A 19972-nucleotide genomic window follows, 5' to 3' on the forward strand; every position below is an offset into this window, starting at 1 on the left:
AATTTGTTCACAACAAATGTGCACTTACGATGGGGAATTGTTTTATTTGGACTTTTCTCTGCATGCTATTAGAGACAGTGCCTATATACCTGCATTATATGACTGACAGACAAGAACGGGTTGACCTAAAAATATCTAAATTGAAACTCCTGCGGAGACAAAGACACCGACATCTTGATGCACTTCAGATAAGATAAAACATACCAACATTTAATTTCAAAGTGAACTAACCCTTTAAAAGTGAAGCTCAGAGTTGTAGACGGTTTAAGACCCCGCGGGAACCCTGCAGGTAGTGGACATGCTCGTGTAGTTTTAATGCTCTACGCATCTGATCTAAAAGTACAAGTCTATATTACTCTCTGAGTGTCTGATGTGGTTGAGGAGCGAGAAGCTTCCACAAACGGACTTTATAAAAACACCACAGTGAGACTGATCTCGTGTTACACACACAATTTGTATTTAAATGTTATGTATTTTAATCAATATGTATTTATTTATTAGACTCATTTATTTATAATTTGTATTTTAATCTCTCTGATCTAAAAGAACAAAAGTCAAATATTTCTACAGTAGTCTACATCAATCAAACCCTTCCATCAGTCACACATGCATATTTTGAACAATACCCGCTCTCCTCTCAGGACAACTTTGAGGATCTGTTTGATCCACTTCTAATGTTGGCTACTGTGTATTATCACTCTCGCAGGTTATGGCAAGTGCCTGATGTGGTTGAAGAGCGAGAAGCTTCATCAAAAGGACTTTATAAAAACACCACAGTGAGACTGATCTCGTGTTACACACACAAAACACTTCATACACACAGAAACACACCCTGGAATCTCATTACACTCCATGTCAACGTGTACAAAAGCTCTTATCTAACGATATAGACACTGAGCGTCTATAAAACCTTCCTCCGCATGACTCTCAAAGGTCGATGTCCCGTGACCTCACACACACACACACACACACACACACACACACACTTACTGTATACGGAGGAGTGGGAAGCGAGATCTTGGAGACGACTTTGAGCAGGTGTCCGTTGTCGCGCCGGTTGACGTGCGAGATCTGTGTGTGCACCACGACGGCGTTCTTCTCGTGAAGCAGGTGGGAGAGCGGGAAGGGTCTCGGCAGTGGGATTCGAGACTCCACCTCGTAAATATCCTGATCCTGACTGTCCAGCCAGTTGTCCTTCACAAAGTGGGAATCCCAAAACGTCCGATAGGAATCCATCGCGGCGTTCTTCTCGCGATCCTAAAGCAGAGATGTTTGAGGCTAATCGTCAAGCGACGGGCGAGTGTGTGACGGAAGAGTCTCCGTGTTGGTAAACACACACGAGAGATGTCGCATGGCAGGGCAAATCCCGGAAAAATCCCAGTGATATTAGAGAGCACTGACTATAGAAAAGCACACCTAAAATCCCACCGATGTTAGGAAGATATGACTAAACGAAAGCAAAACTCAAGTCCCGAAATATGATTTTAGAGAGCACTGAATATAGGAAAGCAAACCTCAAATCCCACAAAATATTAGGAAGCTGTGTCTAAAAGAAAGAAAAACTCAAATCCCGGAATATCCCAGTGATATTAGAAAGCTGTGAATATAGGAAAAAGCAAAACTCAAGCAACTTGTAGCCAAGAAATCCAAGCAGGAGTTGTAAAAACACCAGGACTCTCTCGTTCACTTTCCCTCGGTTACTCCTGCTGGAAACTCATTAACAATTCCATGCTTCCGTGGCAACGATCCGCTGGGAAAAGGCTGGGCCTCATTAACAAGTGAGAACAGAGAATAGCAGCGCTCCGGGGGGAGATCATCTCCCTCTCTCTCTCTATTGGTCTCTCTCTCTCTGCCTCTCTATCGGTCTCTCTGCCAATCTCACTTCCTGGTCCGTGAACATGTGTGAGAGACGTCAGTGAAGGCGGAGTCACACGGCCTGCAGGTGAGTGAACACACACACCCTTCCTGAGCCTGCCCGACCAGATTCCTGCTCCTCATAGCTGAGAACGAGACCTTTAAACACTTGTAAATCATGAATGTGGCGTTCTCGGTTCGCTCGAGTCATTATTGTCTCTTCAGTCTCCCTGATTACTACATTATTGATTAACTTCTCCTCCCACACGCCAATCTTCATTCCTGAACGAGCCATCACATGATTAACTGCAGGGATCCAGACATTAAGACCCAAACACACACATTACACACTCGAGCCCACAAGCCCTCACTTCTGCTGGATAAATGTGCTCATCAGAGGAGTGTGTTCATCAGAGGAGTGTGTTCATCAGAGGAGTGTGTTCATTTACAGGTGTTTTATTATTGCTTCACAGAAATGGCTCTGATAACGTAAGATTAGGGTTCGTTTAATCTTTTAGATGCAAAAGCCAGCTATAAATGTCTATGTATAAAGTTTATAGATACAGTACATACAAGTTATACATAAAATATTATTTGGGAACTTTCTACTCACTATAGTACTGTAATATGTATTATTTATTTGAACCTGTTTTATGATTTTCATTTATTTATAATTTAACTTTTACAATGTTATTGTTTATTTTATTTATTTATTTATAAATATATTTTTTATCTAACATTTGTTATTTATTTATTTATTTTATTTATTTATATTAAATTTGCATTTTTATCTATTTTTATTATTTAATTAATTTACTAATATAACATTTTTATTTTAATCTGTTATTTGTTAATCTATGTTAATTATTTTATTGTTAAAATAATTTTTCTTTACAATCTATATTATTTTATTAATCCATTATTAATCTATTTAATAACTAAAGTACTGTATATTATTTATTTGTTGATTTTAATACATTTTATAATTTATTTGATTAATTTACTAATATAACATTTTTATTTTTAATCTGTTATTTGTTAATTGATGTTATTCATTTTAATCTATACTCATTTTGTATTTTAATCTATTTTTTATTAATTTTAATATTATTATTTATTTATTTATTTAAATCTAATTATTAATTTTTACAGTTTTTACACTGGTTTTCTCTAAACATGTCCACAAATCCCAGTTTGAGTCCCACCTTCTCCGTGTGCTCATTTGCTCACATTTCAAGTCAAACAGGATCTGATCCGATCTTTAAATCTGTGGCATAAAATATCAATATCGCCAAATTCAGCAGTCAAGATATTAATCTGTCAGGAAGTGATGATCAGAGCCAACAAACTATTGGGAAAGAGGGTTTCGCTTTACTTCACACACACACACACACACACACACACATACACACACACACACACAGCTTTACGCATGTTAAGCTGCTGCCACGGAGACCAAAGAATTATGCAAATCAGCTGGTATCAACAGAAAAGAGGCTCCGCCCACTGTGTCCTGTGAGCTTCAGCTTGAGCACTGATGCCTCATGGGAAGCGTTCGTTCATCTGATGTAACCAGCAGTGTTAGGTAATGATCCAAAGACAATGTGTTTAACCAACATATACTCAACATGACCTAGTCCTGCTCCAGAAGCAGCCAACAACACTCAAACTATTACAACACACATTTAATGTAATACTCTACAATATTATTGATCTGCTGCACTGACAGCATTATATGAGAACTGAGCTGATGACATCACGGGTCTCTCTAGAGCGGCTGTATATATATATATATATATATAAATTAACTAAATTAATAACTTTTGTACCACAGAAATGAAACATCACTGAGCTTACTTAAGCTGGACTGTGACGCTATTCTCTTCTGGACACACACTGTCGCATTATTTTCCTGTTATCTCTGTAAAGCTGCTTTAAACACTCTGTGCTGTAAAAAGCGCTGTATTAATAAAGCTGACTTGACTGACAATTACTTCTATTTTTGAGTCTTCTGCTAACCAGGGCTGCATTTATTTGATTAAAAACACAGTAAAAACTGTGTAATATTATTATAATGTAAATCATCAGTTTTCTATGTGAATATATAGTAAAGTGTAATTTATTCCTGTGATCAAAGCTGAGTTTTCAGCATCATTACTCCAGTCTTCAGTGTCACATGATCCTTCAGAAATCAGTATAATATGATGATCTGTTTATTTGCTGAACCTGAGTGGTGGAGTAAAACTCTGTGAGCGCATGTCAAAAAATATATCCCGATTTAAACGCGCACATCGACCCGATCACATGTTCAGCGTTCATGTAAACACTACGTTCAGATTCATCAATCGGAATGAATTCAGTCCGATCGAAACAAGAGTTGTGCATGTAAAGTAGCCAATGTCACATGATCCTTCAGAAATCATTCTAATGTGACCCTGGATCACAAACTCATTCTGGAGTCGCACGGGTATATCTGTGGCAATAGCCAACAATACATCGTATGGGTCAAAATTATACATTTTTCTTTTATACCAAAAATCATTAGCCTGATCCTGCCAGACTCTCGTACACTTCATTTGTTCCTCTCTCCATTGACAAGCGTTAACTTCCTTGAAGGCGGGTCCTCTGTTGAGTTTAAAACTATTGGATCTGCCATAACCAATCGCTAACGCTTGGTCGTGATGAAACTTCAACTCAAACTAGCGCACGACCTCAACGTCACCGCTCTCAGCCACTCCCTCTGTTCGCTGATTGGACCGGTAAAAAATTGCCCAGAGAAACCCCAAGAATACACCGCAGACCCAGACGGAGAACTGAAGGAAAATGAAAATTGAGCGGAAGTATGTAGGAGGGCGGAGCCAGGCTGAAACATCACCAGGATATTAAGTAAAGATCATGTTCCATGAAGATATTTAGTAAATTTCCTACCGTAAATATATAAAACATGTATTTCTGTGAGTGAATGCACAAATATTGTCCTATCCTAACAAACCATACATCAGTGGAAAGCTTATTTATTCAGCTTTCATGTGATGTATAAATCTCAATTTCAAGAAATTGATCCATGTGACTGGTTTTATGCTGATTTGAACAGTTGACAGTGTTAGTTTTGTCTCCCTGTGCTTGCCGTACCTGAGTGGTGGAGTCAGTGATGGCGATGAGCAGCTTCTCTACGGCGCTCTGCAAGCGTGAGCTGATGCTCATCAGAAACTCCTCCTTCTCCAGCGAGAGCCCCGCCCCCTGGAGCAGAAGCCCCACCCCCGGGTCCAGAAGCCCCACCCCCGGGATCTTCAGCGACATCTCCAGCCCTGCATCGGCCTCTGCTGAACACATGCTGACGTCATCAGCGTCTGTGTACGGGACAGAAGAGATTCGCTCGCTCACTGATGACATCAAAACAATGAGTAATTGAGCGGATCGTATCAACGTTGTTACTGTAATACAAAATATTACAGATACACACTACCACTCAAAAGTTTGGGATCGGTAATATTTTTCATCTTTATGAAAGGGTTTCTTCTGCTCACCAAAGCTGCATTTATTTGATTTAAAAAAATATATATATATTTTATTAATATTGTGAAATATTATTATAATGTAAATCATCAGTTCTCTATGTGAATATATAGTAAAGTGTAATTTATTCCTGTGATCAACTCAATCATTACTCCAGTCTTCAGTGTCACATGATCCTTCAGAAATCACAATATGATGATTTGATGCTCAAGAAACTTTTATGATTATTATCAGTGTTGGAAACTGTTATTTACATTTTTATTTCAGGATTCTGTGATGAATAGAAAGTACAAAAGAACAAAATGGAAAGCTTTTGTAACATTAAACACTCGTTCAAAAGTTTGGGGTCTGACGGAGTTTTCATTTTATTTTTTGGGGGAAATAAATAAAATAAATCAATACTTTTATTCATCAAGGATTAAATAAATTGATCAAAAGTGACAGTAAAGAGATTTATAATGTTACAAAAAATTCCATTTAAAATAAATACTGTTCTTTTGAACTTTCTATTCATCAAAGAATCCTGAGAAATAATTGTACACAAACCGCTTCCAACACTGATAATAATCATAAATGTTTCTTAATCATCAACTCATCATATTATAGTGATCTCTGAAGGATCATGTGACACTGAAGACTGGAGTAATGATCAGCTTTGATCACAGGAATAAATTACACTTTACTGTATATTCACATAAAGAAAAGCATGTTTTTTTGTATTTTTAATCAAATAAACGCAGCATTGTTGAGCAGAAGATACTTCTTTTAAAAACATTAAAAATCTTACAGATCCAAAGCTTTCCAAAAAGCAGAAGTTGTGCATCCTAAACAGGATTGATATGATGAAAAGGCCTTTATAACTTAATCACGCTATAGCTTGACTCCGCAAACATCACTAATAAAGCATGTGATGTTCTGCGAATGGTATGTTTGTGAGACATACCAGACAGCAGATTAAGACGAGCAGAAGAATGGATGAAAACACAAACAGGGGTGTCGAGTTACAGGAGTAGTCGATCACATGACACACCCAAACACACTCTCCTGCTGTGTGTCTGGGTCACATGACCTCGCCTCAACAGTACACAAAACATCTCTATGCAAAGACAATGAGTCAACAGAGAGGGACAAACGAGACAGACAGGATCTGGTGTGGCTTCACTGGTTCCTACACATCAATTAAACGGTCCCGTCATCTGTTATTAACCTGCGTCCTTCTTTAAACCTTTACCAAACATGTCAGCGGAAAACACCAATAGTCCATGTGTGACTGACATTTGCTGAAGAGACTGGAAGTGACATCATTGTTGATTATCAACCTGATGATTTCAAATTAAATCAAAAGTAGGGGTGGGAATTGATCCCAAGATTCGATTCAAATCGATTTTGAAATCACATTTTAATTCGATATATGCATAGATTTAAAATCTATGATCAAATCTAAAATCACATATACTGAATTTAAATTTGATTAAAAATCGAGAATCGAACAGCAAAGAAATGAACAGCAGCAACTGTTAGTTTAAATTACACACACCTCATAACTGCGTTAATTTAATATAGAGTTCATATTTATATCTATGAGAGGAAGTGACCATCATCTGGATCGGTGTTGCGCATCTTTATCGGCAGCACTTGATCCATTAATACTAACACTTTATCTTCTATTCTATGTCTATTATCTGTATAAAAAATAATAAAGCACACGCACTGCGTTAGATTAAACTGAGGGGTCACAGCAGGGTCATAGTGTTGTCCTGTTGCTAGTTGAACTGCTTCTATTGCTCTCATTTGGATAAAAGCGTCTGCTAAATGAATAAATGTAAATGTGTCCTGAAAGCATCGCAAGCCTAAATTGATTGTGTGATAATCATTCTACGATCACCTTGAGCTTCGGAAACAGCCGTGATCAGAGATATATAATACGGGCCATTGCAATCTCAATATTTATTACTTTAGCCTGAGATACAGGACATGTTCATTTTCTTTCATAGGTGGGAATTTGTCCGTTAGCACAGAAAACCGCTAGCGTGTCCATGTAGCCTATGGAAAGATGGCAAGGAAAGCTTGACATGTGCTCGACTAACTAAACTCAACATTATCTCAGGCTATCTTCTATCGGTTCAGATATTGATATGAACTGCTGCTGTCGAGTATGAGCGTGTGTCCTTCTATGAAACGACATCACATTATTAAACATCTAGAAAATCGAATTTTGACATTTGTGAATCGCTGGAAGATTGATTCGTGATTCATATGTGAACAGACCCCCCCGTCCCTGATAAAGAGCAGATGAGCGGGTGAACGGGTCTGACACGGAGTGAGCTGAGGAGTGTTGTGTGTGTCTGACCTCCTGCAGGTCCGGGTCTGAGCCGCTCCGCTGGGGTCATGTGACCCGTGCCTCTCGGGGGACTGGCCTCCGCTGGGGTCATGTGACTCGGACTGGACTCCAGCATGGCCTCCACATGACTGATGGTCTCCTCCGCGGCCGCTGTCGTCTTCAGCACCTCCAGCAGAACCAGAACCAGACGAGCGTTCGCCTCACGCAGCAGATCCCTGAGGAGGAGGACACTGATGACTGAGAGATCTGTGTGTGTGTGTGATTATCTATCTGTGTGTTTATCTGTGTATCTATCTGTGTGTGTTTGTGTGTGTGTGTGTGTGTGTGTGTGTGTTTATCTGTGTATCTATCTGTGTGTGTGTGTGTGTTTATCTGTGTATCTGTGTGTGTGTGTGTGTGTGTGTGTGTGTGTGTGTGTGTGTGATTATCTGTGTGTTTATCTGTGTATCTATCTGTGTGTGTGTGTGAGTGTGTGTTTATCTGTGTATCTATCTATCTATCAGATCTAATGATGTCACAGAACTTTTTCATGAGCCCTAATTATTCCTCACCGCTCCGTGATGATGTCATCAGATGCGAGCTCTGGGTCAGATGACTGTGATGTCACGCTCCTTCCATGACCTTTGCCCTTTATCCCCTCCTCCTCTTCTTCTTCTTCTTCCTCTTCCTTCTGGAGTTTGTAAAAAGGCAGAAAAGAAATGGCATATAAGAAGCCCGTCATTTAATCACAGGCAGCTCAAACTCTTTCAAACCGTCTTTATATTGAGCTGCGTTTGTCAGGCCGAGCGCAACGAACACACACACACACACAACACCAGAGCGGGGCTTTTACTGCTGCCATGGCAACAGCTGCACCTGAGAGGAGAGATAGAAAGGTTTCTAAGGTGACAGATGCCACCTGGTGGAGGAGGAGAGGAAACACACACTGCACTGTGCAATATAGAACACACACACACACACACACACACGTAATCAACATAGATTATTAATAATGATTCATCAGCACACAATATTCAGAGGAACTCAAGTCTTCCATCAAACTTCTTCACCTCTGAAACAACCTTTCATTTCTGCTAATGTAACAAAGACGGGGAAAGTTCAATCATGACGGATGAAGTCCTGTCCTTTATTTCTGACGATTATCCGGTCTCACTCAATAGAAAATCCACCACTTTAAATGTGTTGTGATTGTGTTTTCTTATGAGACAATATTAACATAAAAAAATGACAGGCTAACTGACGCCTAGATCACAACAATCGCGTAAACTGGGGTTCGTGTGTGTTTGAGTGTGTATGTGTGTGTATGTGTGTGTGTGTGTGAGTGTGTGTGTGTTTGTGTGTGTGTGTGGTGAGCTCACCTCGTCCTCCTCATCTCTGTCCGTCTGCGGTGCTCGTCTCTCTGGCCTGTTTGCTGATGCGTGTGCGTGTGTGTGTGTGTGTGAGTATGTGTGGGTGTGTGTGTGTGTGTCGTGAGCTCACCTCGTCCTCCTCATCTCTGTCCGTCTGCACAGCGGTGCTCGTCTCTCTGGCCTGTTTGCTGATGCGTGTGCGTGTGTGTGTGTGTGTGTGTGAGTATGTGTGGGTGTGTGTGTGTGTCGTGAGCTCACCTCGTCCTCCTCATCTCTGTCCGTCTGCACAGCGGTGCTCGTCTCTCTGGCCTGTTTGCTGATGCGTGTGTGTTCGGTGTGTTGGGCGAACTCCACCGACATCTGCACGATCACCTGACACACACACACACACACACAAGACACACACACGCTATCAAGATCAAACTCATCAAGACTGTCGATTCAAGGCACATTTTTAATACTAAAATAAATCGGTAACACTATACGACATGGTTCATTAGTTAACGTTAGTCAACATTAGTTAACATTAGTCACCTTCCTTAGATAATATGAACTAAGAATGAACTGCACTTCTACAGCATTTATTAATCTTGGTTAATATTTATTTCAACATTTACTAATACGTTATTTAAATCAAAGCTTGTATTTACCATTAGTTAATGCTCTGTGAACTAACATGAACACACAACGATTGAGTGTATTTTCATTAACTAACATTAACAAAGATGAATAAATACTGTGACATGTATTGCTCATGGTTAGTTCATGTTAGTTAATGCCTCAACTCATGTTAACTGAGCCTTATTGTAAAGTGTATGCTTCAATAAACCCAACATAAAGGAGCTGCGTGTGTTAAAGTCTCCCAAAAGCACCTTAGCGACCTCCTCCTCCAGCAGCTCCTGCCGGTGCTTCTCCTGCAGGCGTCCGGGAGGAGATCCGGTCCGTCGCTCCCGATCCCGATCCTCACGCAGCTCACGCCACAGACCTGATCCAGCCATCACAGAGTCACACTCCTCATCCTGAGAGACGATCACAGAGACACGCTCCTCATCCTGAGAGACGATCACAGAGTCACGCTCCTCATCCTGAGAGAGAAGCAGCAGTGAGATACAGAGATGAGGAGAGGAGGCGGTGTGGGTGTGAGTGTGTGTGGGTGTGTGAGTGAGTGAGTGAGCTAGCGAGAGTGTGTGTGTGTGTGTGTGAGTGAGTGTGTGTGTGAGTGAGCGAGAGTGTGTGTGTGTGTGTGTGTGTGTGTGTGTGTGTGTGTGTGTGTGTGTGTGTGTGAGTGAGTGTGTGTGTGAGTGAGCGAGAGTGTGTGTGTGTGTGTGTGTGTGTGTGTGTGTGTGTGTGTGTGTGTGTGTGTGTGTGTGAGTGAGCGAGAGTGTGTGTGTGTGTGTGTGTGTGTGTGTGTGTGTGAGTGAGTGTGTGTGAGTGTGTGTGAGTGTGTGTGAGTGAGCGAGAGAGTGTGTGTGTGTGTGCGCGTGTGTGTGTGTGTGTGTGTGTGTGTGTATGATGTGTGCTCATGCGTGAGGTGGTGTTGCGTAACGTCACCCTGATTCCTCTGAGATGTAGGACGGCTCAGTCACTGACTGGCTTTACAGGGAATCACAGGAATCTGAGAAACACTGAGGTTAGACTGACCTGATGGCGTTCGGCTCGCTCGTCTCTGGTCAGGGGCGCACTGACGCTCGGCACGCTGGGAGAAACACACACACACACACACTGAGTGAATGTCAGCAGAAACATCGACCTCAAACATAAACCAGGGTTTGTGAGGGAACTGCAGGGCGTTAAGAGTTAATGAGCTCATGATTAAGTCATAACAATGTAAAATAAAACACTTACTAAAAATATAGCATCCAAAATAAAAGTTTGTGTTTATATAATAAATGTGTGTGTGCTGTGTATAGTCATTTTGTCTATATAAATATACACACATGCATGTATATATTTAAGTAAGAAAAATTAAGGCAATTTATATTTTTATATAATATAAATTATGTATAAATATATATAGTGTATTTATACATACAAAATAATTATACACAGTACACACACATATTATGTAAACAAAGTTTTATTTTGGATGCGATTAATCTTTGCCCAGCACTAATTTTATTTGTTTATCTGCATGTCATGTGATTATTAACCCTGATCAGTGAACATGCGACTGTGTTGTTGAATTATTGAAATATGATCTGAATCTCAGGGGAACTGGTTAGATCTGTAGTGTAACAGTGCAGCGCTTCTGTGGTGTATGTCAGAACGGAGGCTCACTATTGGCCGACGCTGGTCATGTGTGTGATGCTGGCCAATAGTGAGCCTCCGTTCTGACGCACAACCCAGAAGCGTTACAACCCCAATATTCACATTACTACAATGCCAAGAGTTAAGAGTAAGCTAGAGGAGTTCAGATGCTCGAGCAGAAGAAAAAAATGAATTTTTTGAAAGATATTTGATCATAAATATATTTCATAAAGCACTTCCTGAGATGTGATCTGTCATATGGCAGCGCTGCTCTTTCACCATCTAAACTCTCCCGCTCCTGCCATCGTATCGAAGCAGAAGAAGAGCCTTCTCTCATCTGAGAGACCTCGTGAGGCTTGACGTCTCCGACACGAAGGTTTAAACTAGTGCTGGGCGGTATGACCAAAAATCCATATCACGGTACGTTTCAAAATTGCACCGGTTTCACAGTATATGACGGTATTTAATTTTTTCAGGCATGACTGGGTGTTAACCACATTTTCTACAGATTGAGAGAGGAGAAACTGCAGTAGGTTGACTTTGAACGCCCCGTTTTACTGTCATGACTGAATCTTGTAGAACAATCCACACTAGTATTAATACACGTTTGCACAAAATGATGCTGTCTACAAAGAGGCGCCAGCAGGAGGCGCTGTTTCCCCGGTAACGGCTGTACACAAATTGGTTTCCACGGCAACAGCTGTACACAAAGCAGAGCAGAGCTCATAAACGCCTAAACGCTGCTTTATCAGGAAAGATTAAATGAAAATAACATACAAACTTTTCTAAAGACTGTCAGTTCACGTCAGAAACATTCATATAAAACAAACAATACAACCAAAAATACATTTTCCATGATGCTGTGTTGATATTGTGAACCAATGTATGGGCAACAATATAATTTGACAGCTATCAATATCAGTGCAACAGTGAAAAGACCCTCTCAAACTGTGTCGCGCCGCGTTCCGATCGGTTAAAGCGGCACACACCAGTATTGCGGTATATAAAAGATTCATATCATGACAAAAATAAACCCCAGGATTCGGTATGAACCGGTATACCTCCCAGCACTAGTTTAAACGCATCGATCATTTATGAAAGCGCCTCAGAAACGCGTGTGATTCCTCAAACATCAGCAAGCAGAGAGACGTGTGTTCCACACACACCTGATGTCTGAGGCGAAGCTCGAACGCTGGTTAATGTTCAAAGAAGTGTTGAATTATGACCCAAGAGGCCTTTGGTTTTCAGCCTTTAGAGTGTAAATGTCAAACTGACAGCAAGGGAAAGTTACTGGGCTTCGTTAAAAATGCTCAGCAGAGCGAGAGAGAGAAACTCTGACTTTAATTAATACAATTAATAAAGGAAGAGTCCATCGCAAACGATCTGTTCAACTCAGATGAACCCCTTAGGTTATGAGTTTATATCTCTATAGCTTTCACATGTTCAAAAAAGTATTTCTTGATATTCTCTGGGTTTTTATCGATAACTATAATTACACGATATTTAGCTGAGTGTGTTATTGTCCTGGTCTTTGGCAGGGTTATGACTGCCGAGAACAGCTGACTCATGAAGTTTTCATATTCTTCCTATTCTGGTGAGTTCACAGCAGTGACAGAAATTATCTTTTCCAATAAGTTTACATTGATTTTGACCTTTTATGGGCATTTGTACCTTTATAAAGCCATTTTCTAACCTAATTAAAAGTTTACATCATCTTTTGTGTACAATTCTTACATTTAATCATTAAATTAAATTAGAATGAGACGACACAATAGGGCTTTACCAATTAAAATGAAATCATATCAACTAAATTGATCTTTGCACTGCATCTGAAGTGGCATTTAGATTCATTTACACTGTTTAATGAAAGACATGAACGCGTTTAACCTGCTGTACATGCAGGAATAATGTTTTAATGTTTTAAACATTGAATATTGATATTAGAAAATATAAAAAAAAGTATGGCAGCACGTCACTGTTAAACAGCAAGTCACTGAGATCTAACCGATTCATTCACACGGCTGATTCATTCAGGAACTAAGCATTTGACTTAGCGAGTGAGTCATTGAATCATTCATTCAAACGATTCAATCATTCAGTAATGAAACAAAACATTGCTGTGTCTATGTTGGTGAAAATAGAGCAAAACAGGCAATATTTGTGTCTAAAATTTAAGTGTCTTAATATTAACTTGTTTATTGAACGGTTGTATAAAATCAATTTCACATGTGTAATTATGGTGATATTTAGAGAAAAAAACGGCACTCTTCGTGTGATATTATCTATATTAAATTATATAAATATAAAAGACAGTTATTTTTGCCCTCTATCTTGAAATTTGAGGGCATTATAAAAGCATTTTAGTAAAGTAAGTCACGTAGTATATGTGTGCGCTCTCTAAACATCTGCTCTCTACATAAAAGTAAACAAAAAAATATCTCATCTTTTTGTTCTGCTTTATATTTTTGTCATCAGGAATGCATTAAATCGATCAAGACATTTATAATGTTACAAAAGACTCTGTTTCAAATAAATTATGATCTTTTGAACTTTTTATTCATCAAAGATCCGCCCCCTTTAGTTACTGTCGCTATGTCCGACAAGCCACGCCTCTCTCACGCCACACCACGTTCTCACCAGTGAAAAACACACGCGGAGCAGAGAAACTGACAGACAGGACAGACCAGCTTACTTTAGATATGAAAAAGTCTCAACTTTGGTCTATTTTTAAAAGAAATTGAAACATTAAACAGCGTTTTGTGTCTCTTTAATGTGTCGTGACTGATCGCTCAGTTAAAGCCGCTCGTGAACCGATCATCTCTTCCTTCTAGTTCATTTATAGCATCAAATAAACATGAATGAACATCAGAATGTTATTTTAACTGCAGAAAGACGTCAGTACACTCCGCTTTTCACGTTCAAATCCTCCAACGTTAATCTACTAACTCTCCTGACCGCTTAGTCGGATAAAAATGGCGGATTCGGCGGATGGCGGATTATGATAGGTCAAATTGCCTGTCAATCAAACTCCCTGCGAAGGGTGAATTGGGAGCTAATGGAAGTGTGTGTTGCTTTATTTTGTGATTTTTAGGCCCCATTATGCCCCAGAGATGATGAAGAGGGGTCACCTGAAGAGCTCCTCTGCCCCCGTGAGCTCCTGCAGTCTCTGCTGGAGGAGGAGGATCTCAGATGTGAAGCGCTCCTGCGTCTCCTGCTTCTGCTGCTGGTAGAAGATCTTCAGCCGCTCGACCTCGCGTCGGTGAGTCTCCTCCAGCTGAGCCCAACTCTCCTGAAACTCAGCCTTCAGCTGCGAGACCATCGGCTCGCTCGGCTCTAAGGGAGCGGACGAAAATTAAATTTTATGTGTTTACCTACATGTCATGTGACAATAAAATGAAAATAAAGAACCATGAACATACAAATGTGCTGCTAAATAATTGAAATTTCAAATCTCAGGGGGACTTAAAGAAGATATTTCAGCTCAGAAGGGGTCGGTAATTGCAAAATAGAGAAAAGATGGACAAAAAACCCTGCTTGTGAATCCCTGATTTATAACACTAAAACTATAACATCGGTTAGCAGCAATAACACATAATAATCTTTGCTGATACAGTCAACCATAATTGTTTGTATTAAATGTGCAGTGTGTAATTTTTAGTGGCATCTAGTGGTGAGGTTGTGAATTACACCCAACAGAAGTTATGGTGGTCGACAGGAAGTGATGTCGTCGTCTGAGACCGCAGAGAGTAGCCAGTTAAGCAATGAGGTTTCTTTACAAAGATAAATTAAGAAATTAGGTTTACTTAATTATTCAGTAAAATTTTATTGCGAATATTATTGTGACTTGTTCATCATTGTGTCGGTGTTTTATTCGCTGACTTTAGCTCGCTTCTTATCATGAAGAACAACACAGTGACGAAATGCGTGTGTGTGTAGAGAGAAACGCCTCATTCTAAGCTAATAAAAACAGAATGGTTCATTATGTAAGCTCTTTATACACCACTGAAGACAGTTATGTATATGATATTGCATTTCCTCCTGAATATTACACACTGCACCTTTAATGTGGGATAAAGAGAGCCGTTTCACAGTGTCTCTCTATTTCATGTTGAAGGGTCTCTTAATAATAGATCTGAAACTCGTTTCATGTTCACTGACCTGAGGACTGAGCGTTGAAGCCCTGTTGCTCCTGCTCGTGTGTGTCCCGCATCTCCCACTCTCGACTGCGCAGCTCCTGCTCGTGTGTGTCCCGCATCTCCCGCTCTCGACTGCGCAGCTCCTGCTCGTGTGTGTCCATGAGCAGCTCGAGCTGCGCGGCGTGGATCTGCGACAGGCTGATGCGCTGAGCCTCCAACTGCAGACGACACTCATCCTACACACACACACACACACAGCGTGAAGGATAGCAGACACACACCTGACCTCATGATAACCTTAGGAACCTGTCTGGGCTTAAATGTGCACATCTTCTGATGCTCAAACACATCAGAAACAGATATACACTGCCGCTCAAAAGTTTGGGATCAGTAAGATTTTGAATGTTTTAAAAAAAAGAGTCTCTTCTGCTCACCAAGCCTGCATTTATTTGATCAAAAATACAGTAAAAATAGTGAAATATTATTATAATGTAAATCAGCTGTTCTCTATGTGAATATATAGTAAAGTGTAATTTATTCCTGTGATCTAGGGATGCACCGAATCCAGATTTTTGGGGTTCGGCCGAATACCGAATCCACTGGTTAAGATTCTGCCGAATCCGAAACCAAATACCGAATCCTACTCCCATCCTCAGTCCATTAACACAGTAAACACATCAATGAAGTAAACAACGTCCACAGCAGTGTACGACATTTTAACTGTAAATTAAAAAATAAAAAGAAAGAATAAGCAACATTATCCATTTTAACAGCGGTGATGTTGCCTTGCCACGAGACAAATCATCATTGCAAATTGAACATGTAGCTCGACTATATAAATGAAGATGACTTGACTTGAATGACTTGAACTTGAATGACTTGCCTTCTTTTGACTGAAAGCACTGCCAAACAACACTTTTTCTGCTCATGAGCTCCATTTTCACTTTCTCACAGCTTACGGCATTCAATCGGTCCACTCCTGTAACGAGTGGAGATACGGTGTGGCCCTTTAAGAGCTGCGCGCGCCCTGTTTAACTGTCGGCAGTCTGTATTGTAGTGTATGCGCCTCAAAACCCCAAGTATGCGGGTTATTTCAATTTGATGCTCATTTTTATCTTGTTTTATTAAGTAACGCTGTGGATGGTAGAACGTGTGACAGACAGTTACATGAGTTCGATTGGGGAATAAAGTGTGAGTTGTGAGATGCCAATCGCCTCCATGAATGTCTGGCCTCTGCTATAACTTTAGCTGTGAGCTAGCGGTATCCCTATTTTTCTTCCTGACACAACGCATTACACTATGTAAACACCTTCCCGTAATCAACGGCGGTGTGACGTCGTCCATCGTAGCGCGCGTTTTATATTGCAAGCTTATAGGGTTCGGTTCGGTGGAAAAAAATTCTAAGGTTCGGCAGAAACCGAACCCCTTTAAAAAACCCAATATTCATCCGAATCCGAATCCTGGATTCGGTGCATCCCTACTGTGATCAAAGCTGAATTTTCAGCATCATTACTCCAGTCTTCAGTGTCACATGATCCTTCAGAAATCAGTATAATATGATGATCTGATGCTTAAGAAACATTTATGATTATTATCTTACCAAACTTTTGAACGGCAGTGTAAGTGGATGAAACATGTAATTTTCTGACTCAACCAATGGTGTGAGTCTGTGGGCGGGACTTTCTGTTTTCTGGAAAACCTGCTTGGAAACAATCAGTGTTTCTGCAAAAACCCCGTTTGGTGCCAATAATCTCACATTCAAATCAGTGTGAGGTTTCCGCCTGGACATCTTGTGAGTCTTTATCTGAAACAATGATCTCAGAGAGCTAATCACACACACACACATCTGTGGTTTAGCATATCATAAGACTAAGAGGCTCTTTTATACGAGACACAAAGAGTCTCGTACGGACTGAAGTGATGACATCGCTACAGGCACAAATGAAGCATTTTAATGACCATCACAGGGATATGGAGATCGAGAAGCGATTAACGCCAGAGAAAAACCTGCTGCACGTTTATTCACAGGAAATACCGGCAAAGGTTTAATAGCAGGCTTTGGATAAATGTCACAGCTATTGCACTAATACCAAAAGGCAAATTCACCTAATGGGTCTCAAGAGCTATCCGAGACTCGCACACACTCCAGCCACATTTACACACACGGTAATGAAGCTTACTGGAGTACGCTTCACAAGAAAATACTATTTCAGTCTTTCGGTTTCCAAACTTCACGTTCAATTCAATGCGTTTCTTTGTCATTATTATATAGAGTGAAATTATTTCAAACCAGAGCTGAACGATTCTGAACAGACTACTAAACAAAAACATCTAAGTTACTAGAGGTTCTGACAAAATGCTAATTGCTGCAGTCTTAAAAAAAAAAAAAAAAATTATAAATCATAATCACAATTATTTTGCTCAATATTGAAATCACGATTATTGGTGGGTGATATGATCAAACTCTTATTTTATGATACGAGTAATGTTAAATGTCGGTGAAATTTCACAATTATCAATACCTTATTACAAAACTAATATTAGACTAATTAATAATTAAAGAAAAAAGGAACAAATAAACTAAATTACAAACAAAATCAACGAAAAATACAACAGAACAAAAATACAAATTAAATAAACTGCTTTAGGTTTTACAGGAAGTGGTATCCACTATACTTTAATTGAATAAAGTAATCAAATATAAAATAACACGGCTGCATTCATTAAATATAGATTAATTCATATTAAAACTACAGTTGATTCATTCAAGAGCAGGGAGTGATTTTATCTTTGTCTTTTGTGGTTTGATTAACGATAATGACGCAGGTTTATTAGGCTGCTGTCACTTTAAGTGCGAACGCACGGATCCAATACACTGACATACACACACACTCTTTCTCAGTGTTTACATTCACTGAAGACATAACAGACCATGTTTGCAAGATTACTTACCAAAACCGCATTTCAACATATTAGTGTGTCGGTTATTTGAGCATTTAGGCGCATATCTGAAGCCCATAGTGCACTTCACTTATGAGGAGGCCACCTAGGCAACAGCGTCTCTATGCTTTTGATAAGATCGTTTAATATCAAGCATGTCCAGCAGTTTAGCAACAATAACAACATTTTACAACACAATTATTTGGATCTCTCTGGGTCAGAACGCACATCTGGATCTTCACTGTGATCGGACTTATCAGAGGTTTAATCGACACAGAGCCGAATCGCTGTCATTATGGACTAAGATCAAGCGGGTGTTTTAACTTTTAATCGCGCAGCTCTATTTCAAAGCAAATCATGAAGCACTTGTTTTAGTGCAGGTCTCCTGAAGTGTTGAGCCGCATCTATAAGATGAAGAACAGCACGAGCTTGATTTAAACAGACAATTACTTACATGCTCAGCGCCGTCCATTTCCAGCGGCAGAATCACACGCGAAGCTCTGACAGCGTCTCCATCGACCTGAGCATCTCCCGTCTCATCCTGCAGAACACACACACACACACACGTCATGAGAGAGTTTAACTCATGAACACGCAACCATCCTGTAGGTGAGGACGGAGCATCAAATCTAGCAAAACATGACATCTATCGAAAACGAACTCGTTCAGAAAGCTGCATGATTATGACGTCACATGCATGAGCTCATTAGCATACGACGTCACATGCATGAGCTCATTAGCATATGGCACCCACATTTACATATCAACACCAGTGTTCAGAAACTTCACCTGCACTGAAGAATAGTCATGTAAATGACATCAATATGCAGATGTTAGTCGATCAGGACAAAGCTCATTTGCAAAATCCGGCTATTTAATTTAGGATAAAGGATCAAAGGACACTGGACAATTACCCAAAACACGAATTTTTCATGTCTGGGTCATATTTCTAATAAATAAAATAAAATAAAAATGGTATTTCTCAGCCATATTTAAAGCAACTAATCCTATTTTAGGACCATTACTATTTGTTGCCATGTGACATTAATTAATTTCCCCATTATCATTAATGCAATGCAACAACAACAACTAAAATCACTCATAGCGATAATGTGAAGAAACTTGTTCAACTACCTCATACATGTACTTCCATTAATTTAAGCTGAATTACATAAAAACCTGCAATAATTACTGACTAATGAGAATTTGTTTAATGTAAAATTAAATAAAACTCATCCAGCCACATTAGGATCATGAGAATTGTGCAAATGTGCTTAATTGTCATTCAAATTATAAATAACATAACATTGCAAAAAGCCTTTTAATGTGCCATGGAGATAAGCAAACAAACGTCTTTTTTCTGTTGCTTTAGGGGGTCATGTGACCTGCATCTGCCTGAGTGAGATTCACCCATAAATGGTCTTTAGAGACTAAAATAAAAAAGTGTAAATGAAGGCCTTTTCCTTTAGAGCTGCTGAGATCAAAGAGTGTCTCACACACACGGAGAATAAAGCTCTCTCTCTCTCTTTTATAACACAATCTCTCTCGCCCCTCGGTCGCCCTGCACTCTGTCCGAATCGCAATAATCT

At 39.8% G+C, this 19972-nt stretch overlaps 1 protein-coding gene across 5 annotated transcripts in view; it reads right to left on the reverse strand.

Annotated features, from left to right (window-relative positions):
* The window catches only part of akap9 (A kinase (PRKA) anchor protein 9), a 112785-nt gene that overhangs the window by 51814 nt on the left and 40999 nt on the right, over window positions 1-19972 (reverse strand). For 4 of the 5 annotated variants that reach the window (XM_079591201.1, XM_079591203.1, XM_079591199.1 and 1 more), the window contains 9 exons: window positions 18838-18924; window positions 15466-15679; window positions 14436-14640; window positions 10702-10756; window positions 9933-10145; window positions 9319-9432; window positions 8263-8381; window positions 7721-7926; window positions 4987-5204 (listed from right to left, as the gene is read on the reverse strand). In XM_079591201.1, the coding sequence (XP_079447327.1) occupies window positions 4987-5204; window positions 7721-7926; window positions 8263-8381; window positions 9319-9432; window positions 9933-10145; window positions 10702-10756; window positions 14436-14640; window positions 15466-15679; window positions 18838-18924 (1431 nt within the window). The remainder of the gene's footprint in view (window positions 1-4986; window positions 5205-7720; window positions 7927-8262; window positions 8382-9318; window positions 9433-9932; window positions 10146-10701; window positions 10757-14435; window positions 14641-15465; window positions 15680-18837; window positions 18925-19972) is intronic. The other variant, XM_079591200.1, reaches the window with a different exon arrangement.

The sequence above is a fragment of the Phoxinus phoxinus genome (genome assembly GCF_949152265.1).
Source record: "Phoxinus phoxinus genome assembly, chromosome: 19".
Taxonomy (NCBI): domain Eukaryota; kingdom Metazoa; phylum Chordata; class Actinopteri; order Cypriniformes; family Leuciscidae; genus Phoxinus; species Phoxinus phoxinus.